The sequence below is a fragment of the Trachemys scripta genome, chromosome 3 (genome assembly GCF_013100865.1).
Source record: "Trachemys scripta elegans isolate TJP31775 chromosome 3, CAS_Tse_1.0, whole genome shotgun sequence".
Classification (NCBI taxonomy): domain Eukaryota; kingdom Metazoa; phylum Chordata; order Testudines; family Emydidae; genus Trachemys; species Trachemys scripta.
The window spans coordinates 47,261,912-47,286,943 of NC_048300.1; the positions used below are offsets into that span (position 1 = coordinate 47,261,912).

Sequence of the window (25,032 nt, forward strand, 5' to 3'; positions counted from 1 at the left end):
ATACAATCTACTCCCCACCATTATCAAAATTATGGTAAAAAATTAATATTTTATTTGCTCATTACAAAGAAATGGCAAGTGGTCACCAGGCTAATTGTCAAATAGTGCTTTGGAAGGCTGGTTTTGGACGGTCTAGAAAGTGCATTAGCTTATTTACCTGTTTCAGTGTCTTCTTGGACAACGGATGCCTCACAGTAACAGCAGTCCATAAAGACAACATAGTTAAGCACATTGAAGAATAGACCTACAAGTCCAACAATGAGGACGATCAGTGGCTCTTCGGTCTTCTGTGGATTGAGATACCTCTTAATTGCCTCAATTAGGATGCTGAACATCAGAGCAGTGGCAAAGATGGAATTGCCAAAGGCACCTACCACATCTGCCCGGGGGAAGCCAAACGTGCCCTTTTTGTGCCACCTAATGCGGCTGAACCGGACGCCGAGTAAACCGATAACCATGGAGATAAAGTGAGATAGGACGGCAAAAGCATCAGAAGCTAGAGACAAGGAATTACCAATGTATGCTACTGCTATCTCCACCACAAAAAGCACAAGGCTCACAGCGCACATTAAAATGAGCCGGCTGCTTCTTCCTGAGTAACGTCCCATTTCTGTACTCTCTTATCCTGGGGTTAGTCTTTGTCTCTACAAAAAGGAGCGGAAGAGTTAGCGGCTACAGCTCTGCAACTCCTCCTTTTACCTCAGTGCTACTCACGTTTGGAAGTCACTTTTATAAGATGCACTAAAACAATAAAATCAGTTTAAAGGGCAGTTTAGCAACAGCTAATCATGTGACGGCTGCTGCAGTGCTCTATCTCCCCTCCTCTAATATGCCACTCTATGGGGATTGTTTTCATTTATTACAAACAAAATGAGGGGAAGAGATACACCAGACTGAACCCCAATACCAAGAGCATCTTTAGCTAGCTGCCACCACCAGTATCATAGCTTTCAAACATGAGGGAGGACCAAATATAGGACCACAAGAACCACTGGTGGAGCAGAAAGTTTTAAATGATGAGATGAACCTTTATTAGAAAGGTGAGAGAAAATTTTATTATTAAGCTGTTCCTGTTACCAACCATGTATAGTATTATCCATGTGTCTGTGGAATAGAGGTAATTTGAGGTCTGTAGTGTGGGACAGCTAAATACAGTTGGTTATGAACAGAGTGAATATACCATGCCAGAGGGCTGTTAGAGATGAAGACATTCTCCAAAAGCCAAGTTTTCACAAAGGACTTAGTTGAGCCCCCATTTTTGCATACACACATTTCAAGGATTAACACCTGCATGTGCAGATGGGAAATTCTAACAATTACATGCACAGGTATTAATCCTCACTTCCTACAGATTTGGCCCCCAAATGTACAAGCTAAGTATTAATAGAAACCAGAATTGTACACACTGGGAGTTATTTTCTGCTTATAAACCTCTCACCAACTAGAAGAGAAGGGATGTAGGAATCCTGGGGCCAACCCTAGTTCTAAATCAAAATAACCTGTGCCTGGAGAACGGGAAGCCTTTCAACGGGTCCCCCTTTTGAATTCTCATTGCAAATGCATGTCCGTGTATGCACTCAGCTCAATGATTCCTGTAAAGAAAATAAAGCAGCCAGAAGTATGCTAAGTGACAGACATAAGAGATGACAACGTGCCTGCCCTGAAGATTTTATAATCCTTTTTTAAAAACTTCACTTGCCCATCTGTGTACATATGAGTTTAGTCATGAGATAAGGGAGGAAGGGAACAGCATGCGGTACAGTCAAATATAGTTCAGACAACAATAATGTTGGATGGTTAATGACCAGGGCGTGCCATTGCAGGAATGCATTTTGACTGAGGTGAATTATCTTGCGGTCAGAAAGTTCATCTCCAGTTCCCATCTATCATTTTCTGCTCATGTTGAGGGATATGTGAAATATCTATTTTGTTTAACCCCAACATTTGTAGGTATTTAACAGAACCCACCACCAGGATTAACATTTCTTGCTGATCATTCCACCATTGAATCGTACCAACTTCTTGCTTTTGCTGTTCACCTGTCACTCTGTTCCAGGGTCTATGGTGCATTTAGTTTTCCTCCACTTCCCAAAGTTATCAACCCTTTGGACAGCTACCCTAGTGTTCTATGTACCTGAAAATAATGTTTATATTGCTGTTATTCATTGGTTGATCCATTCACATTTCAGTTCCCTCAGTTACAAAGCTTAATTCGTATTTACATTCCCATTGGTACATTTCCATCTAGAGCTGGTTCATTACAAGTACTGCCCTGCACCCTGCTCAGTGCCTGGTTGAACTAATTACAAAACTGATACCCATGATTAATTACTGCTAAAGTTTGTTTTACATCATCTGTTTCCAAACATTACTTCTCGCATTCTAGCTGTATTTGCAGTGTGCTGTTTCTTCTAGTAAAGCATTATTGTGCTTTACTACACAGATGAAATTTCACAGTGGGATTTTGAAAAAGCACTCAGCTTGATTTCCTTGGGAGCAGAGTTAGGCCAAAGCCGAGTGCTTTAGAAAATCCCACCCTGAGGTGTCAGTACTTAGTGATGGAGCTAAAGCAAGATCTAGATTTGAACAGATCACCTGAAATCTCTAAATAGAATTGAACTTGCTATCAAAATAGTTACTTCCTTTCTCTAATTCTGGGCATTTTGTCACTTTAGCAGTAAGAGACCGTGGGACAGCTGGTCTTAAAGTGATTGCTGTATTTATCTGGAAAGTATTGGATAAGGGGGAAAAAACCTAGAAGTTGTTATTTTACTAGGTTTTTGACAAAGATATAATCTGTTTTGGAACTTGTGCAAAATACTGTAAGTAGAGTTTCCAAACAGTAAGACAAAGTGAGAGAATATTCATGCTACAATATTCACAGCATCTCCTCGTTCTTCTCCTAAGAGCCTAGATACTGGTTTGATGGCACTTTCTGAATTAGGCAGAAGTCCTAGAGCTTTATTAAAAACAAACAAACAAACATGAAATCTATACCACATAACTGAACTGAGCAGAGAAATGCTCAAGTCATTTGGAGCCCCAAAGAAGAGAGTGGGAAAGTTATGGGATGGGATACTAGCACCCTTCTAACATGCTCCTCTCTTACTGGGATAAGCAATTGCTGCTGAATACAGTGCATAAGCTATAAGGGAGTGCTTGTAGCTGACCCACAACTAGTTCTGAACTTGGCTGCTGTCCCAGCCATCCTCTCTCCAAGAGGCTTTGGCTCATTCCAGTGAGTACACTGAAATTTGTTTCTCCTGTGGTTTTTCCATTGTTTTCTTTTCCCTCTGGTTCATTATTATATGATGCTGGGCACTGTGAAAGTGTATTTCGCTCTACAACCTCAGAAATCTACATTTAATTTTCTTTGGTATTCATCAGAACAGATCAAGACAGACACAGGGCATCCAGGCTTGGATAGTCAGAGTAGAGGAAAGAGTTAGGTATTTAATACAGAATGGCATGGTGTTTCTGGGAGAACTTTCAGGAGAGACACACACAACACAACACAACTCCGCTTGCGGGAGGCTTCCCTTTAACTTAAGAGGTTCTTACTGTGGCTGCAGGAGACACACAGCGAGCTCAGCAAGAGGGAAGTTGGGACACCATTAATCAACAAGTGAAGGTTGGACTCCAAAACACAAGAATTTGCATCAGTCACCCATTGCCAGAAGACTATAATCTACTTGCCTCATATTTCCATTATTTGTTCCTTTCATGGGGTTGATATTTGTGATGTACAGTTCATAAGCATGATCCGCTCATTGCTGAAGGGTTTACCTCTGAGCCTTTCATGATGAATCTCCATGTCCTTTGTTTTGCCTTCAGGTGCCAGGGAACTGGAACACTTCTAGAAGTTTAAATCATTGCAGCAAGCTGTGCATCATGGACAGATAGTTTACCAGGGGCCCAGCTTCCTGAACTAAAGCTGATGTTGGTTTAATTGACCATGTTTCATGCTGAATTAGTTTGATTTACCATGTTTCATTAAGGATTCTCTCAGGGAATGAACTGATTTTACAGTCGTCGCTATGTTGCACAACAGAATGTTATAGCAACAAGTCAGGATAGGACTCAGATCCACCTACCCCAGAAGCAGCCCCTTGAATTAAAGGCATCTCTCCAGCCGCAGATAGCAAATTAGATCCTATGACAGCCACGTTTTCTGATTCTGTCCAGTAGGTGATGGGTGATACACAGACATTACAGTATTTCTCTCATCAACCCACCACAGTATTTTACTGATTGTCTATGGTTAGGGTTGCTTCAGTTTTCTTAAGTGATCAGAAATTCCATTATAATGGAAGACAATGTCATTTCATCGGCCTTAGTGGGATCTCTTGTTTCTGGTTATTCTTTACAATGTGTCGGGATTTACCATTTTTAAAAGGCAGAAGAGTTTGCAGATTTGCATGCCAGTGGTGTGTCAAATTCATACTAACAGGACGGGAACGGTCTCTCCATAAAGTGTTACAGAAGAGTTCAAGTGGTGCTTCCAGATGTACAACTTTGTTTCTGCAGTATGGAAGAAGACCCTCTCTCCCCTTCCGTCAGTGACGAGCACTGCAGAGAAGTCATCACTTCAAACGCTGCTATAATTGGGAAGAAAGAAGTGCACGAAAACCGACTCTGGTGAAAAAGACTGGGTTCTTCCTGACTCATTATGTTTTCATAGCAAACCTATGGCAGATTGAGAGCAGCTCAGCTCTAAGAACAATGCCTTCAATGTATTTTGTTTATTCTCATCTCTGATCAAAATAACTGAATGCATGCTCCCCCTTTAATCAAAATAATTGATAAGCTGTTTCACATCTATGAGATCACTAAAAGCAGAACCAAGGAAAGGCAACCCGGATGCAGCTTCCATATTTTAGAACATCTTCTAACATTTGAACGAATCTTTAGGGCCGATACCCTGGGGCACTTCAGCAGGCGCTGAGGATGTTCAGCAACTTGCTGGTACACACCCTTACTAACGTAACTTTTGCTATATTTGATCTTCCCTGTGTTGTTCTTCAGTCTCACTTGTCACCTGATGGTTATGGGCAGCTGTGCTTCTCAATCTCTGCAAGGTTGTGCACTTTGGTTCCACTGCTAACATGCCCTTCCAATCCCCATCCCCACCTCTGGCAACCCCCTCTCCACCTCCGGGATTTCTGAAAGTCCTTGGAAGATAAACTGTAGCTTCTTCCACTGTTCCTATATTGGGGGGATTCTCCAGTACTTTTAGAGCTCCGCCCTTTATGCTGCTTCAGCACCAGCATTGAGTGGCCAGAGTGGGGGATAACAATTTCACCCGATATCAAATTGATGGGAGGATGAGAAAAGTCAATTCGCTAGGGCATCTAAGGACACCTATAATGCTAAACACTCAACCTCAGCGGAGTCGTCATTACTCGTGTCTCCACAGCAACCAGTCTAACAAGTTAAACAACTAGTTTAACAGAAAAGGTTGGACATAAAGAGGATTCATCCCCAGAAATCTTTGGTGCCAGGAGAAATAAAAGGTGCTACCAGGGATGATTCTTCTATATTCCTATGCCTCATTGATCCAGTCACAAAAAGAGAAATTGCTTTGATCTCAGCCAAAAAATTCTATGCTTTGTGAATAGGTTTCAATTGCCAATAAGTAGTGTCCTATATTGCAGTCTGATGTGATACCTGATCCTCCTCTTTTCTGGATTTGAAAAGATAGTATTTTCTCTCCCACTAATCCCATGTATATCAATTTTATATTCTGCTCTTAGGCGCTTTATTTTCATGCTATTCAAAAAATTGGCAGAACCTCAGCCTAAGCTCCACCCCAGAGGCTGACAGTTGAAAGCAGAAACAGTGCTAACCAGACAAGCTATGGATGTATAACACAGTATTTAGAATTTGATCTAAAAATCCAGTTTCCATATACATTAGTTTGAGTCCAGTATCATAATCAAATGGCCAGTTTTAAAACAAATATAATTAGAGCTTTATAATGTGGCAGGCACTATGTCCTCATATGCATCTATTCTAGAAAAGTGGAGACTTCCTGATTCAAATTGGAGCCTCCGGGCACTACAGCAATACATATTATATCTTACTGGGTAGATTCCTGCAAGGACAACAGATATGAATTGTTGCATATGTCAAGATGAAATGCAACTTTAAAAATGATTCAACAGAGAATATCCAGTTATGTCAGATAGGGTTGGGTTTTTTTTTTTGCAGAGGGGGAGGGATTTTGAAAACGGGATAGATACAAAACACGTCAAAGAGCATAAGACAACCATTGATTGTTGTTTGGGGCGGGGGGGTTGTGGACAATTGTAGAGTAAACTGCTCAAACTTGCCCTGAAACCTGGTACTGACCACTATCAGAGACAATACTACACTAGATGTACCACTGATTTGATCTGACATTGCAATTACCATGTTCACTTGAAAACTACTTACTGTATATGTATTTCTAGCCAATCCATTTTTAAGTTTAAACACAAATAAGTACCCCATATCCCAATGATGCATGAAGTAGCACATGCCATCACCATCTCCTGATTGCTGTAATTTTGCAAAGAACAAAACCATGGGACTTGATTTCAAAGTTTTATCAGCACAATTTTCTCTTGAGCTGAGAACTTGTCAGATGTACTAGAAAGAGAATTTTCCCACTGTTTGAAATAGTATGGAAGAAACTGTAATTGGTACATACATGTGCTTCTAGGAGGTTCAATAATACAGTGAGAAACCTGGATGGTCTCCCATTAAAAAAGCCATTGTATTCTACTCAGTTATTCTGAATAAGAAAGACTAAATCATGGATTCACATGAAGTGAAAATAGCATTTCACTACCTTTTGAAAAGCTAAGGAGGCTATAAAAGTTTGGGGATAAGGCTCTAAGTGAGTTTTGCATCTAAGATTGCCAGAGTTCACATTTTTATGCATGAGAAATAACCCCAATAAATTTGGAACCCGGGAGACACATGCAGGGGACAAGCCTGTGGGAGGGTAAAACTCCAGTTGAAGTTTGCTGAGTTTCTGTCTGATTTTCCCTCCAGGATGCTGGGTTTGGAAGCCAAGGCTGCCAAGGATTCACAGGAATGCAATGGACGAGCACAGTGAGCCTCTGCCATCTGAACTGCTCACAATGGTTCTTGTGAGCCATGTTGCCATTGGCTAATTCCTTCCTCCCTCCCTCCGATATATCAGAGCCCTATGGTGAAGGGAAGGTACACAGGAAACTGGTGCGAGAAGCAGTAAATGCCAAGTGGATTTTCACTCAGATGTCAGAGCAGGGAGCATCTCGCTGGCTCCACCCACTCGTCACACCGAAGGACTGAACTCCAACCAACTTAAGACGGGAGATGCAGCTTTCGTGATCTCCAGAGCAACACACTGTGGAGGTGGGGCGTCATCCAATTACTCTGGTTTGGGGGCTTTTCTGACCCATGTTACTCCCTCTCTGCTTCATTCAAAGGACTTATACATGGGAAAGAGGAATGGAGGTAAAAAACAGGATATTTGTGAGGGAACTTGCCAAAATATAAACATGACAAAATATTCAACACTCAATACCATTGCATCTTCAAAGCAATACCAATGAGAGACAAGTAAACATCGCCAGTTTAGAGATTGAGGAACAGGAACTAAGTGTCTTGTTCAAAGCCAAGCACCTAGTAGGTTAGTGGCAAGCATGTTTTAGAATTCCTAGCTCGCAGCCCTTTGCTATAACTAAACCGTATCACTGTAAAATATACAAACACTCCATGGTGCAGAATACTTTTAACCATTACCCTGGTTTAGTTACATCATCTACAACACTTCAGGTTTTTCCCTCACAAATCTGTGTTTTGCGTACATGAAAGCACACTCACCCCCCACAACCAAAAGAGAAACCAAGCAATCTTTCCACAAAACACAAAAATAAAGACAGAACCACGCTGTAGCTCACAATACGTATTTATTATTAGAGATGTTTACAGAAAATTCTGAGCAATACTGCTAGTCTAAGACTGACGACTGGGTTTTTTTTATGGTTTCTTATGGCTTTGTTTTTTGAATTATTTAAAAAGTCACAAAACTGATAAGATCTGGGGAGATTTCAGTCTTATTGAAAAAAGTTGAGTTCAGAGATAAGGAACAAGGTGTTTTCGCTAATAACTCAGTAACTACGACCAAACAGGGTGTAGAACTTGGCGGGGTTCTTGCCACAGACACATTTCGCTCCACGCTGCAGCTCGCGGAGAGGTTTGAAGGGGATGCAGAGACTTTTTGCTCCCATGGACGGGGCACCAGGCTCAAGATCTTGATCCCTGAAACAGAAAACAAATTTAATATTTATTCTTAATTCCCAAAAGATTTACAAAAAATAAATCTCACACACAGTGAGTACTTCTTTGGGTAAAAACTTTGGGGCTAAGGGAGTAATAATGCCTTGTCTTGTAGTACAAGATAAGACCCAAGAGTGAGAATCCTATGCGGAGGGTCTTTCTAAAGCAGTGATACTCAGACCGAGGCTCATGAGCCGCAAGTGGCTCTTAAATGTGCCTCCTGTGGGTCTTTGCAGCACATATTAAAACATTGTGTGATTTAATTATTAACCAATCAGGATGTTTTTACTACGTTATTAACCAGGCTGTCCCTAGCCTTTGTTTGCCAGAAGCTGGGAATGGGCGACAGGGGATGGATCACTTGATGATTACCTGTTCTGTTCATTACATCTGAAGAACCTGGAATTGGCCACCCTTGGAAGACAGGATACTGGGCTAGAGGGACCTTTGGTCTGACCCAGTATGGCTGTTCTTATATTCTAAACAATTGTAGTTGATAAAACAACAATACTCGGTCAGCCATTTTGCTGTGAGAATAATTTATAGTAATATAGTAAATGAAACTATGAATTCAAACTACTGTGGCTCTTTTTGATGATTGCTAATTCTGCTCCTGAACCACTGAGGTCTGAGTATCATTGCTCTAAAGAAACGTTACTTTCAAGTTGTTTTGTACTCAGATACCCAACTTGAAAGTTAAATGTAAGTTTTCTTAAAGTCAACAGTTACATCGTTTACCTGGCAGTAGTTTTCTTGATCCAGTCCTCACACTCCATTTCCCCACAAAAGGGAATCTGCACAATCTGAAATGGAAGAAAGATGCAGAGTTTATACAGTGAAAGCAAACAGGCATTATTTTAGGAGAGACTCCCAAACCCTACCATTATAGGTCTAACACTTCAGACATTGAAGACCAGATTTTTGATAGTGCTCATCTCCCACAACGGGAATAAGATTTTCAAAAGAGCACAGTGGAAGTGGTTGAATGAGCACTTTTGACAATCTGGCTGCATAATCATGGCTAAATGAGCTGGTAGGTGGAAAGTTCTTTTGAAAGTCTGACATCCTTTTATTGTAAAGTAGAATAGTTTACCTGCAGTCTAAAAACTCAGTTTACAAAGTTAGCTCATAGAATCAAAGAAATGTAGGGCTGCAAAGGACCTGGAGAGGTCATCTAGTCCAGCTCCCTGCCCCATTCTAAACAGGAAAGGTTCAGCTTAATGATAACCACAATCAAAGGTAAAATTAACACAGCTCAAAAGGGTTTTTATAGCTTTTTCATTCTGAAAATATACAGCGACAGTTGCCCCTTTGTAGTGAAATGCAGTAGAACTCTAGTGTAAACTCACAATAGAATTTGAAGAGTGATGGTTGCTAGCTTATTAGAAATTTAGCAACAGGATATTTTAACTTCTATGAAAAGGTGTCAAAAAATTCCCCCCTCCTAGATCTGGATATCCAGGGTATTTATTTTTTTAAAAGGAAAAAAACAAACAAAAAAAAACTATTGGATTACAGAGCAACACCTATTTACATACTTTAAAGAAATGCTTTCCCAATGAAGTTTCCCATTATAATTTTTAGGAACAGTGCTATACATTCATATTTTCTGAGGAATAACATTATGAAGGGACTCATTTCAGTATTTTCATTAAGGTAAAGAGAACTGTCACCAGCATGTTTTCTTCTTACATAAGCACTAAGAATGAACATCGGATATACAAGACAAGATATTAAGCACTTAAGCAGTACAAGAGGTAGTAAGGATATTGTTAAATCATTTTTAACCACTTCAGCCCACTTAAATTGTTCAGTATTTTTAAACTTAATCGGACAGCAAATTTCTGTTTCAGAGGTCTAACTGTTCTAAGTTTTCCAGGGATGTTTCACTCAATTTCTTCACTTCATGTATTTTAACAGTAAAAGTTAGGAAGTGTTACTGTAAAGCCAAGAAGACTATTTTAAAAAGATTATGGAAAACCGAGGCAAAGACAACAGCTGAAAGTGAGTTGCTAAAATGTCAAAAAGTCTTAAGTCACATTTGCTCCACAAACTCCTGTTATTTCCCACCCCCCCAGAAGTCTAAATAAATTTGTTGTGCTGTGTGATGCTACAAGAAACTTTTTCCTCTTTGGACAAAACTCATATAGTCTTTGGGGCAATATACATATTTATTAGCTTTCATTTTCTACAATTTGGAGGAGGGACTAGTAAGTGTCTAATGTTAATGCCTAATATCTGTGCTTGTATTAAATCTTTCTGGTTTTCTAAATGTGGGTTTTGTTTAAGTGCTGTTGTAGATCGTTCATGCAGCTTTCATTAAACTTTGCATGTAGTTATTACTTAAGATACAAAAGCAAAGAAGTCCACATCTCAAAGATTTTATGGTTTAAGGGTTAATCACACCAAATACAGGACAACATGGGAAATTAGCTTGGGAAATCTCCTTTTAGACTGTGGTCAATGCAACGTAGCGAAGAGAGATTTGAATAAGAGGGTTTCCATGAAAAATTACTACTTTTATATACGTTACCTGCTTTGTACAATAATATACAAAAAAGGACACAAACATTCATATATACACATGAGATGAAGTGCCTGAAACTTTTATTCTTCAGATCCAGGTACTCAGATAAGCGCTTGTAACTTCAGAGGTGGAACGTTTACTTTTCCAAATCAAAGATGTTCACTACACTGTATTTTCCATGTCAGAAAGTGCAACTAGTTTAGATGTTTTATTTACAAGTTTCAAATCTATGATCTAGTACTATCCCAGATGCAGAGCTAGCTAGGTTAGCAATTTCTCATGGTGCTCTCCAGCATCTGCTTCTGAGTAAGTATAGGGAGGTGGGGTGGTCACCGTTGGACATTGCTCCCTTCCCAGATCATCTTCACAAAAGTAAGAGTTATTGTGATTTGGGGCTTTGAGGTGGGAGGAAATGTCAGGAGATCCTGGAAAGCCCTTAATCCATAATGAGAGTTTGCTCACGATACAATTATGGTTTTTATATATTTGTTTTAAGCTGCATTTTTGCTTTTTATGGATTTTTTCCTTAGCTTACTTTGTAACTAAGGCTATGTCTATACTACAGACTATGTCGTCAAAACGTATGTCACAGAAGGGTGTGAATATTCCACCCCTCTAAGCAACATAAATTACACCAACATAAGCGTTCGTGTGCACAGTGCTGTGTCGGCGGGAGAGCTTCTCCTGTAGACATAGCTACTGCCACTCGCGGAGGTGGAGTTTTTTTTTTTATGCTGACGGGAGAGCTCTCTCCTGTCAGCATAGAGTGTCTTCACCAGATGTGCTGCAGCTGTATTGGACAGCTATGCTGCTGCAGGGCTGTATATTAGACATATCCTAAGTTTCCCACATCTCCCAACATTTTGGGAAAGCCTGCGTTTTTCACGTCTCTCCTTTGTTCTGTAGGCCACCAGAGGCCGAGGGTAGTTTTTAAAAACAAATTGATGTTATATTATTATAACATGAATAATAAAATCGTCGTGATTATTTGTAGGACAAAGAGGTCCTTTATACCTAACATCAGGTAGGCCAAGCCGGCTTTGGAAAGGGTTTGCATTAGTGAAATGTTACTTCAGAACCAGCAGGCTGAGCACAAAATCTTTTTGAGAAGGTCCAAAATAACTTGACATATATTTAGCTTTTGGGATGATGGCAAGTCAGATTTTTTTTTTTTACCACCACGTTTTGGGGGCAGAAATATATCCCAATCAAGGTGCTAGTTCCTGTACTGACACACACAGTCAGTCTCTTTGAAGAGTTTACAATCTAATTTAAGACAATATGCAAATGTATTTATGAGACACAAATTACAGGAGAAAAGAATTGGGGATGGATGGCGGTAAAAGTAATGCATAAATTAGCTAATAATTTTATTTTTTTCTATTCAACATAAATCCCACCGGCCCTGTACCTATCCCCTAAAGGACGTTCAGCAAGAGTGTATGGTCTTTTTTAAGAGTAGAGCCAACTTGGCACCCCACATTTTTTTAACAATCATTTTTTCTTTTGTATTATTTCTCAGTTGCAGTCTTTCACCAGTAGGGAAGCTTATTTGTTAACTAGATGGAGTCTTCAAGAATATTTATTCAAATGTTTTCACATGCTGGAGGATCTGGGTAATAGCACTTCAGGGATAGGATCTCCTTAAGTCAATCAATGGTAGTTCAATGTGCACCTCAAGGGAAGAATAAAATATTTCTTAAACATTAAAAATACAGTCTTAATCGCTGATCTAGACTTCAATTGCCCCACCAAAACTTAAATTTTTCAAAAGTTGCTAGTGCCCTTATCAGGGAATTTAATATAACTCAGCCCTGTTACACTATCAGTTATTCTGATGATCAATCTTAATTTCTTGATGCCCAGCACCTGTCAATGCACTCAATGGCTTCTGATGAGGTTAGAAAGTTTTCTTTGATGCAAGTAGTACATACTTTGGACTCCCAGAATGCAGTTATGATGTCCGAAATTTTTGTTTTAAACTATTTGTAGGGGAAAAATTATAGTATTTTATCTTAATCTGAATAAAAGATCTGTATTAAGATCTGCTATGGTCACTTCCTGCTGAAAAAGCAGTACACTCATTTTAAATAAATGATGCCATTTGATAACAGGTATATAAAGTTGCCCTCAGGGGCCTTGTCACCGCTAATGCCTGAGCATAATACTTTAAAGACTAGTAGTGTGGAAAATTTTAATCAAAACTGTGCTTCAGTATAGCAGATGGGAACCGTAACTATTGTAGCATTTGGGAAAGTTACAGTTTGCTGCCAACCTCTACATGAAAAGTTCCCAATGTGTGAGCAAATTTGATTAAACCACCAAGCACCCTTTCAAACAGTAATAATGCATTTATTTAGGCTGTGAAAGCATCTGATCTCCAACTGGCGTGTAATGGATAGGAAAATGTGTGTCCTGTTTTAACAATGTTGAAAGACACTTATTCAGACTTCAGTATATTCGGAACCGCCTTACCTTTCCTGCTTCAAGTTCTTTTTGAAAGTCTTCCATAGTATTGGCCACCACCATATGATTTGTTAGGTCTTCAAAAGCTCTAAGACAAGAAAAGAAATTTAGTAAAGACAGACATGAGTATTCATCTTCTAAATGAAGTTACCATCTGAACCAACTGTGCTGAGCCACCAAACACCAAATTACAAGAGAAAAAAGTACAAATACGGAAGAAACTTCTTAATCCGGATATTCTTTGACAGCTTTTGTTCCCAAAAGAACAAATTCTGATTAATTAAAAGACATCTCTCTCTTCAGGCTGTTGCAGTTCCATCACCCTATTAGACAAGCCCAAAGGGTTGGGAGAGGGCACTACTATTTGGTTTGCAACTGAGGTTATTGTCTGAGTGAATACAGCAGGGGCAGCTGCAATATGCTCAGCCTATACAGCTGGTGTGAAAAGAACAAAATACTAGCCAAGAACAAGCAGGACAGCATATCATATGTTTTCAGTATGTACCACGGTGTGGAGGGAACGAAAACTCTGGCAGAAGCAGCAGGAGATGAAGCCACAGAAAAATTAAGCATCACCCCCAGATCACCTCAGAGATGCACCAGTTAAGTTGATTTCCTGGTTAAGTCTGCTGTAATTGAGAGGAGGGTACTATAATAATGCTTGAAAGCTAAACCTAACTATCGGGAAAATCAAATCTCATTTACCTCTTTGGTTAGATAATTTTCTGACATTCAAATACCTTAGTCAACTGATACTTCAAATATAAACAGGTTTATATCAAGGATGACCTTATAATGTCTTCAAATCAGAATAGCAGGACTGTCTTTACCACATTTGACAACCCTGGGCCTCACATATACAGGCCTCAAGAATATGAAAATCATATTCTTATGCATCACCTTATTACAGAGATTTGCAATACGTAGTAACTACAGATACAATTTTCAAGAGGGCCTAAGTGATTTAAGAGCCTAGGTACCAGTGAAAGTCAATATGATGTAGGTGCCAAAGTGTCACTCATTTCTGAAAATGGAACTTGGGTGCTTTTGAAAATTTTACCATAGAGCTAGATGTAAACACCAATATTATCAAAGAATTTTGGATTTTTAAACACTACAATCCTGCATAGTACCACCGCATCAAAAAAGTACCGGGGGCTCATTTTTAGATGTCAGTGCCATATGGATATTGGCGGAAGCTTAACTTGAAGATCTCAACTTGAAGGGTTGCTAACATTTGAAAATTCTATTTCACAGGCACAATTGGGAAACTTTTTTGACAATCAAAATGAGCTTCTCAGACCGAAAAATGAAATAGTGCACAGAGAAGACTTGTCTTGATGACTTTCTCCACAGTTAAATCTAAATGAGATGAAGAAATCTCTTCTACAGTTAAAATAAAGTCATTTCAGTCACAGATGCCATATGATTTATTCCCTTGTAGACTAACCTGTTGTAAAGGTTAGCATGGATCTCCTCCAAAATGTGTCTGAGTTTATCCTCTGCCTCATGTTCAGCGAAGGTCATCTTCTGTCCTGTGTCTCTTCTGACAGCTACAAACTGGCCATTCTTCATATCTCGTGGTCCCACTTCAAGCCTGATGGGAACACCCTACAAGCAAAAATAATGCAATACAAAATTAGTGAAAACTGCAGAACCAGTCACTCTCAAGAGTATAGTTCATTCACTAAAATGCTTTTTTCAGTATGGATTCACTTGACACATGATTTTTATTTCTCTTTGTCTCGCTCTCAGACAATCATACGATTAACAAGAGAACTGTTTTGCTGCCTTAATACTTGAAAAATTCAGGATTGGGGCAAACCTAAAGCTGTATTGATTCTGTTTCGCCTTACCATAATACTACTGCAAGGTTTTTATGAACTCGAATTACGCTCATTTTATACTCTTCCGATAGTGTTTGAAACAGGAAATAGAAATAGCCTTCTTTCATTTGGATGATTCCTTCCCAGATGACGCTATACATGTGAATAAAAGATGGCTACCTATGGGGAGTTCCCTGGAAAAGCTCCCAATCTTTTGCACGTCTCCTGGACTTAAGGGATTTATTTTTACTTATGTGTTTAAGCACACTGTTCTTCTATGGACTGTTGAATGGAAGTTACAAAGGACCTATTATAAATGAAGGGTCAAATTAAGAGTCCTTTTCCTTAAACAAAAAATAAAAACAAAACAGAATGTTTTCAGTATGCTAAAATACATACAATATCCCTCCCAGCTAAGATCCCAAAACAATCTATTTAGATTTACATTTTCAGCAGCCAGTTGAGAGGGAATAATTTTTGTGGATGTGGCTATTTACTTAGCTAGCACAGGTGTTAGGCCTTTCCCTTTCTGAAAGAAATATAGATTCTCCCACAGCAAACAGAATTTTATTGTGTTCAAACAATGTTGTCACGATCAATAATGCAGTGTAATCACCACTTTGTTTTCAACTGCTGGAAGTTTGACCTCCTTGAGAGTAAAAGAAACTGAAAGAAAAGATGAGGATTAGAAAAACCTTTGCAAACCCATGCCCAGACTGGGTGACCAGTGATAATGGTAGGAAAGAGAATCTGGAAAAGAACTTTGTATATACTTGTTTATCCAACCTCCTCTTTCACATGCAACCGTCCTTACCAGTGTGCTACACCTGATGATTTTTTTTCAGGTGGTTGTTGATTTAAGTGTTTGTTATGTACACTGGCATGTCAACCATATTTAGACAATTTAAAAACATGTTTTAGACACTATTCTAACATAGCTAGAACACAATTGACCTAATTAGAGAGGATTGTTAAAATTACAATTAAATATAGCTTTACTAATTTATACCTAATATAACTCTTCAATAAACCATTTATTCTAATTTTGGCCTGGCACAGCATGTTTAAACTGTATTAGCACAAAGAATTTTTAAAAAGTTCTTGAAAACAGCTCCATTAAATGTTAATACTGATGGTGGTAGAACACTTGAAGGCCTAAGAAAAGTTAATTTCATTACGTAATATTTCCGTTGCTTCTTAAACCTTATGACAAAGGGCCTGTGACTTCTCATCTCCTTATACACACAGGCAGACCCCCAACTGTTTGTTCCCATTTGTGAGTTTTTACGGGTGTACTTGTAACTGCTGGAATTAGGAGTCTAGAGCAATAGTTTATTGCTTCCATCTCTAGCTAATTGGGATGTTTTATTGTAGGCACGTGCCGTACATATGCTTTCATTTAGCAGAGGCTGTTCGCAGTTTCTTGTTCCCCGTGGAAATCCAATCAGTAGGCGAAATGCCAAAGAGTCTAGATCCTGACCATTTTAAAAACATTTTGTAAGATGCCTTTGTCCAGGCTTCCACTCACTGCAGGCTCTAGATGCTCTTGGTATTTGATCTACAGACTATGTTTCATTACCTCTACTCCTTAGGGCTAGTAGTTTGATACTGATGGGTGACCTATTTTTAAGAGGGAAATGTTAACTTCTATTCCAAGCCAGATGTAAAGGTACTGAAATGCTATCAGCACCTGGCATCATATAAACTTGTAACAATAATATTGTTTTTTCATTTACAAAATGCCATCAGTGCCATTTGAGATTCCGGGAGCATACCCAGTATCTCCACCTCTTTGTTCTCACTTCCTTCCATATACCTACATTGCTCAGGCGTGTGAAAAAACCACACTCCTGAGTGATGTAATTATACCGAACTTAACCCCGCTTGTAGACAGCACTATGTTGGTGGGAAAGCTTCTCCGAATGACACAGCTACCGCCGCTTGTTGAGGTGGAGTTATTAAACCGAAGGGAGAGCTCTCTCCCGTCACCTTAGAGCATCTTCACCTGACGCACTGCAGCTGCACCGATGTAAATTTGTAGTGTAGATCTGCCTTAAGACTGATGCACCTCATTAGTAAGAGGCATGGAAGTGGTCACATGCAGAGTTTGACTTAATGAAGAGCAGTGCTCAGCAAGTGGACGCTGTAAAGGGATTGAAGAAGCCAACATAGGAGCTACCTGCGACCTTTTCACAGACTGAAGTCTCTTTGTGGGAGTCTCACACACAGCTATTGTCAAAAAGCTTTACAGACTGTAAGGTCTTTAGGGCAGGAACTGTCTTCCAAAGTCTATATGGTGTGGTGCAACACAACAGCAAAGACACTTAGCACCTCTGGACACTACATAAGTATACAATATTAAACAAGTCAGCAAGTTGGCTTCCTCCAGAACCTCAGAAGTCTCACTTGGAATTTAAAACTAGATATAACCCTGCCCCCCGTCCTCCTAAAAAAAACATACACACTTCCTTCGCAGTTTGTTCATGGTGAAAAGCACTTCTTACCCTGTGAATTTAGTGGGGCTCAGCAAAATAAGTGCTGTTTTCCTGTAAATCACAGCCTTATCATACCATTTTCATATTGTAATATATTCTGACAAAGCAAAGTTTTCTCTAGGATAGCAAGCTAATTCACTGGGCTGTCTTCTCTGGATACTGAGGTTGAAATTCTACCATACTTTCCAAACGAAAAGGAAGAGAGACTATCACAAAAATTTGGTATAAGTAGCAGATCTCTGTTTAAGAGGTGTCAGACTGGAATGGCATGAGTTTTGTAGAAGTCACAAGAAGTCTCTGAACAAAGTTGTGTGTGAAAGCTCACACAGTGCCTGCCCATACCAACCAGGCTCAAGTCAGCACAAATTCCCCTCAATTTTGTCAGCAAAAAATTCAAACACTTAAAAATAGATTTTTTGGCTCCCGTTATATCGAGGTAGAGGTATATTATAAAAGATGGTTGTAAGCCAAGGTAATAATCAACCCATTGCTTCTGCTGGACTCTAACAATTAACTGTTTATTATAACCTTTCAACCATGGTATTTGAGTGATGAAGTAATTGCCTTTCTGATAAATAAAGTATTCTCTATTTAGTGGTACCATGCAAGACCATCTTGTATTTTCCATTCTGCTCAACTAGGCTATCAGTAGCTAGTGTTCCTCTTGGCGGAATTTTGCACAACTGCGCAATGCAGAATTTTACAGAAATTAATGTTTTTTGCACAGAATTTCCTTCCCCCCCCTCCCCCCACAGAAATGGGCTGCAGTGCTGCTGGCTTCAACTAGGGGCCGCTGGACCCAGCAGAGCCCAGGTCACACACAGAAGAGACTGCCAGAGGAAGAAGGAGAGAGGTAGAGGGTTCAACAGTTGCAGTCCCCCTCACGCCCTTAAGGAAGGAGGCGGCAGTGCAAAAGAAACTCCGCGCAAGCCTGGGACCCAGCATCAGGCTGTTTCTCCCTCTGGATCCTGGGGCTATGAGGGGTAGGGGAGCAGGTGTCTGGGCTGGCGGGGGCCATGGATGGGCTCAGGGAGCTGACGGGTGCTTGGGATAGAGGAGGCCCGGGGGCTGGGTTCGGTGGGGAGGGGAAGAGGGAGAAGCGGGGGGGAAGGACATTTGGGTGTCTGGGCTAGGGTGGCCCTGTAGCTGGGCTCGGGGGTGGGGTGGGGACAGGACGTTTGGCTGTATTGGCTGGGGGGGGGAGGGGGGAGGATGTTTGGGTGTATTGGCCAGGGCTCTGGGGGAGGAAGGACGTGAGAGTGTCTGGCTCCCTGGCTGGGCCCTTGAGGGGAGGGGGCAGAGAGGCAGGAACTGGGTTATCATAGGGGTTTCTTTAGCTCTCTACTTCTGGGGGAATTTTTGTGTGTGTGTCTGTATTGTTACAGACATACCTCCTGACAGGTATTTTGAAATAAATGACCAAAATAATTGAAACTGGCATGATTTTGTAGTGTTATTTTGATAAATAAAATTGGCAGATTTTAAAATAGTGTACAAAATTTGGGGGTTTTTTTGGCGCAGAATTCCCCCAGGAGTATAGTGTGCTCCCACTCATCACAAATGTGCTTGGCATGAGATTCCCCCCTCTCTTATTGACACAGGGTATATGTACCTCTCTTCCTTAACATTACTTACATATCATTCTATGTGTGCATAGAGTCAAAATTCACGAGTTCAAGACATCTCTTGTCCAAGGTAATTATTTTTTCTGAGTCAGAATCTGCTGCCTCAGAAACTGCCTTTTTTCTTCAATTAGCTTTTACGCAATTTCAAGGAACACAAGTCACCAATAGTTGTGGCAATTCATGCTGTATCAACAATTAACCATTTTTCAGTGGACTTTAGACAGAAAATATTTGCCAGCAAAGAATACAAAAAAGTCCACATGAACATACATTAAAATCTACTGAAAAGAAATTTACCTTAAGCTCCCAGTGATTGAACTTCCAACCAGGTGAATAGTTGTCTCTTAAGTCAGCACGTACGCGGACATTGACACGGAGCAGCCTTTTAAGATATTCATTACATTTCTTCATCAGTGCCTCTTTGTCCTCTTCAGAAAGAGAATTTGTGATGCCACAAGGAATAATTACAACCTGTGACATGACACAAGTAAAAAGAAAAAGACACATACAGTAATGGAAAAAGTTGTTCCCAATTATTGTAATGTACCATACCAAAAATAACAAAAGACTCAACCTTAAAGTGTTGAGTTTAAGGATGTGGAATGTTCAAGGAAACAGTGTTGTGGTGCTAAATCCAGTTAACGTCTTTCGAAACCCCTATTGAAGAAACTTTTTCGCCAAGCATTACAAATCTAATTTTGGGTAGATAGACAAGCTATATCTTCTAAATTTTCTATCATAAGTAATATAACTCGAGAACCAACCTGATAACTCTTACTGACTTTACATTAAAAAGATTTCTTTTCATCAGGTACCCAATAGGAAATATTGATTAATCCCATTGCAAGACAGGAAAGGAAAAAAGGTGAGGTAATGTAATTGAGGTAAAGTTACGCCATCTGAACCAATTAGACAAGTCACTTTTACACACCTGAACACAAGCTACCCGAGGTGGTAGCACCAAGCCCATATTATCTCCATGGATCAATGTCATCACTCCAATGGTCCGAGTTGAAATGCCCCAAGAGTTTTGATAGGCGAACTGTTTTTCTCCTGGTATCTTGGGATCTTCAAACACAATCTCAAACATTTTTGAAAAATTCTGCCCGAGATGGTGCGATGTTGCTCCCTGAAACAGACATATATAGAAGTCTCTGCTCAATAGAAATTTACAATGACTGCTAAGTATAAGGTCATGAACATTCCTTTTTGCTGTCCTTTCTTTCAAAAATAGTGAAAAAAAATGTGTGTATTAATATATACCTGGATAGCTCTTCCACTGGCAGATACATATGCTTCCACAGTAGTTGTATAGTCTCCACCTGCAAACTTCTCTTTTTCAGTTTTTCTTCCTTTCACAATAGGTATTGCCAGGAGTTCTTCATACACCCGAGCATACAGATCAAGAATCTGCAATACCTATGATTAAAACCTTTAAGTTACTTCAGTGATTTGGATTTACTGAGTTACTCTTCAAACATTTTCTAAATCCAAAATATTGTTGAATGGCATTAATTGGCCTACAACTGCATAAAAACCTGAACATCCTACTTGTCTTTTCTCTTCAAATAAAACTAAAGAGCAATGTTATTTTTTTTTTAACTCATTTTGAGGTTTTGTAGATGTTTTCTGTAAAACAAATATTTAAGCCTAGAAACCATTGAACAAAAAGGGTCATTATTACAGAGGTGTCAGTCAGATTCCATATGTGATTAAGTGCAAAACAGAAGTAAAAACAGGGATTCAAACCTTGTTATATTTTAAGATATGGCATATAATCCCTGTTTGTGCACGCAATGTATAGTGAAAACTGAAAAGTGAATCTATTAACTGGTTTGTGAGTTATAATTAATTATAAGTTGACCCTTTAAGAAACTGAGAATCCTGTGCCACTCTTCTTTATATGCTAACTTCACAGACACTTCAAACTTTCCAGATAGTTAAAGCACACTGAAATGTCATGCACATGATATACTTGAAAAAATAAAGTTGTGTAGGCCAGGAAGGATTGATTTAAAAATCAACAATTTTAATCATTACTTAAATCAGCAAGCAGGAAATCTTGATTAAAATAATCGATTTTAATTATTTTAGATTTGTACATTTTAGGTTTTTTTTCCCTAAAGAAAGATTGATAACCATTAAAACATGTTGATTTGAAACTATACATAGCCTTTACACAAAATTTGGTACTACTTTTTGCTAACCAGGAGTATACACTATATCAATAACATTTAAGCAATTACACAGCCTAATATTTTACTAGATTAAAATTTTTAATTGTCATTTGCGTCAAGACCAATTTGAATGGAAATTCAAATTAAACTAAAATGTACTAAAACAGCATTTTAAGTTTTTTTTATTAAATAAAACTTCCTTAAATATGCTGGATACATAAGAAAAAAGTTTATCAACTGATAACTGATTTATTAAACAAAGGAAGATATATTATCTGTAGTTAGTGATCTGAACTTATTATTTCTCGTCACCCTGTCCTTCAAGCTTCTATAAACAAGTAGATCTAAGTCTCTTACACATCGTTTTCATGCACAGAATGGAAGAGGAAAACAAGCTTTTCTGCTTTTTCAACTCCCAACCAATTTCTTAACTTTGAATGAACAAATCATTGAACTGAACAGGAGAGGTTATTGCTTTCAAAAGCTGGGTTAGCGCTTCCAACAAACTGGTTCTGGTGCTTAGCCAGCAAATTTTTACTAGCTTAATATTATGTTTTGTATTGAATTTAAATTATTTCAATAGATTATAATACAGTAGAACCTCAGAGTTACAAACACCTGGGAAATGGAGGTTGTTCATAACTCTGAAATGTTTGCAATTCTGAACAAAACATTATGGTTGTTCTTTCAAAAGTTTAGGACTGAACCTTGACTTAATATAGCTTTGAAACTTTACTATGCAGAAGAAAAATGTAAACTACTAAAAATAATTTAACAATACTGTACTGTATTTGCCTTTTGGGGAGGTGGTGGTGGGGGGGGTGTCTCTGCTGCTGCCTGATTATGTATATCTGGTTCCAAATGAGGTGTCTGGTTGACTGGTCAGGTCGCAACTCTGGTGTTCGTAACTCCAAAGTTCTACTCAGAGTTTAGGCTTTAACATAGGCGGTCATTTTCAAATTTAATAAAACTATTTAATTTAAATAAAAGAACCCAAATTAAAAGGTCCAATTTTTTTAAGTTTAAAAACAAAACAAAAAAAACCACATTGATTTTTACCCACCTTGAAATTAGGCTAAGTTGTTAACAATTGTATCTACTCAAATCATCACTCTTCCTCTACAGAGAAATTGCATGCTATAGCTCTACTAGGTGTAACTGAAATGACTCAAGGTGAGGACAAATGTGCCACAAGTGCTCATTGGTCACTTCATTGGCCCAGCTGTGATCGCTCTTTAAAGATTCTGTGGCTGCGTGCCGGCTTGGGCATCATTGTTTGAAAGGTTCGTTATGGCAGTGCTGCATTGGTGCCACCGTTCACTGCGGCAGCACTACCGGGGGTGCTGAGACAAGCACAGAAAAATGCTACAATTCAGGGACTACTCCCTCCTCAAGATCCCCTTTCATGTAGTGCCAGTCTACCTAGTACAGTCCCCCTTCTCCAAACACATTTATTCCACTCCAAGCCTATGCACATCCATGATTCTCTATGCTCTCCTCCCTCCCTCAATCAATCACATTCACTTTGCCTGACCCCTTCTGCATCATTTAGGCTATGCAAAGCAGCTGTAAACCCAACTTAACTGGCCAGGCAATCCTAGCTGCTTTGCATTGTTCAAGAGCATCTCAAAACAGCCAGACAGCAGGACAAATCTGGCCCTAAAGAAATTAAGGTAAAAGATTTAAATTTGATATTACACTGTCACACAGTGAACTTAAGAGGGTCAATGTTTAGCTCACATTGATGCTGCCAATGCTCAAATATATAAAAATACACATATATATATATATATATATATATATAAAAATACATATATATATATATATATATATATATATATATATATAAAAATACTGGGACTTCAGGCCAGCAATCATGGGAATAGCAGGCAGCTAACAAACCATGCTGGGTATAAAAGGTCTGTTTTCATCATTCTGAAGGAAATAGTGGGACTTGCTGTGAGTCTGTCCAGGCAGAGTCTAGGAAAGGGCAGGAGACTTAATAACGTCAAAAGGTAAGGGCTTCAGGATGAAGCCTGCAAAAGAAGCCTGGGAGGACATCTGTTTTAGAGGAACTGACCAAAGGACTGTTTGGGAACTCTACAGTAGGGGCAAATTTGGGATATAAGGGATGAGAAATCCACTCTGTTCCCAATGATGTCATAGTTGGGGAGAAACAAATAGGATACTAATTTTCCTCTTGTAGCAAAGTGCACTCCTGGTACAAACAGACACTTGGGGGGGAGGGGCAGTAAAAATGGGTGGCAAACTAACTCAAGTACATTGGGAAGCAGTGACCATTGGTCAGCTAAAGATATTATCTCACCCACCTTGTCTCTCTTTCATAAGTATATATACTGTACTGTTACAGAGCCACGTCACTAGCTGAAAGCAAAGATCAGTAATACTGTATATACTCATTCATAAGCCAAATATTTTTGGTAAAAAAGAAGTGACGCATCAAAGAGCAGGTCAACACCAAAATTTGATGATTTTAAACTCTATGGGATCATTGAATTGAATATCTAATACATTGTCGTTTTGTTTACTTGCAGCATCTGCAGGCATGGAGCCCCTCAGCACCCTGTGGCCGCGGTTTGCTGTTCCCAGCCAATGGGAGCTGCGGGAAGTGGCGCACCACTTCCCGCAGCTCCCAGTGGCTGGGAGCGGCGAACCGCAGCCACAGGAAGCTGAGGGGCTCCAGGTTGCAGACGCTCCAGGTAAACAAAATGACCCACCAGCGGCTTACCCTGACAGGCTGGGAGCCAAAGTTTTCCAACCCCTGAAATAGAGGGTCGGCTTATGAAAGGGCTTTACCTATCCATTTTGTGGGGTGGGCTTAAAAATGAACGGACTAATGAATGAGTATATACGGTAGTTAAAAACATTCAGTGCTTTGTACCTCTTCTGCTGCATCTTCATACGTAGCAAATGCCGTGTGTCCTTCCTGCCAAAGGAACTCACGAGTGCGCAGGAAAGGCTGAGGATGTTTGAACTCCCAACGCTGGCAAGAAAAGGAACTTTTTAAAAAAAAAATTCAAATTCAGTAGTATAACTGAACTACTTAGATTATGTTTTTTTAAAAAGCTATTTCTTTGGCATTGATCAAAACTCAATTTTTCACCTGTATGCCACTCTGCAAATCCCAGATTTTGGGATTAAAAAGAAGTTTGGATTTTTTTTAAATAAAGGAGTTGAACATACTTTCACAATGTGATCCTTTTAAACTAATATTTTATTTAATTATTAAATATAGCACATACCTATGCCCACATGCCAAAACACATTACATAATGAAAATATTAATTGTTTATATTTTGATTAATATTGGTATGATGCCATCTCTTATGGAACGATTGTCCTAATAAATTTAGAAAAAAATCAGTATACCAAATTCCTTGCGATGTGCTTCACTTTTAAAAAATAAATGGTTGACTAAATGCACCTACCACTACGTTGCACCACTGATTAAGCTTGATAGGAAGATCTCTATGTGACTGCACCCACTTTGCAAAGGCAGGATACATTACTGCAAAAGAAAAGAATGAAAAAAAATATTTTTAATTATGAGGAACAGGTCTCAACTATAATATACATTCTTTGTGC

The 25,032-nt window shown here is 39.2% G+C and overlaps 1 protein-coding gene across 5 annotated transcripts in view; it reads right to left on the reverse strand.

Moving 5' to 3' along the window:
• Positions 1-7,923: 7,923 nt before the first annotated feature.
• EPRS1 (glutamyl-prolyl-tRNA synthetase 1) overlaps positions 7,924-25,032 on the reverse strand; it is a 68,957-nt gene continuing 51,848 nt past the window's right edge. For 4 of the 5 annotated variants that reach the window (XM_034764610.1, XM_034764611.1, XM_034764613.1 and 1 more), the window contains 9 exons: positions 24,876-24,955; positions 24,329-24,430; positions 20,513-20,668; positions 20,181-20,378; positions 19,547-19,720; positions 14,754-14,914; positions 13,313-13,391; positions 9,049-9,113; positions 8,142-8,292 (listed from right to left, as the gene is read on the reverse strand). In XM_034764610.1, coding sequence (XP_034620501.1) covers positions 8,142-8,292; positions 9,049-9,113; positions 13,313-13,391; positions 14,754-14,914; positions 19,547-19,720; positions 20,181-20,378; positions 20,513-20,668; positions 24,329-24,430; positions 24,876-24,955 — 1,166 coding nt within the window. Of the gene's footprint in view, positions 8,293-9,048; positions 9,114-13,312; positions 13,392-14,753; positions 14,915-19,546; positions 19,721-20,180; positions 20,379-20,512; positions 20,669-24,328; positions 24,431-24,875; positions 24,956-25,032 lie in introns of all 5 variants that reach the window. The other variant, XM_034764609.1, reaches the window with a different exon arrangement.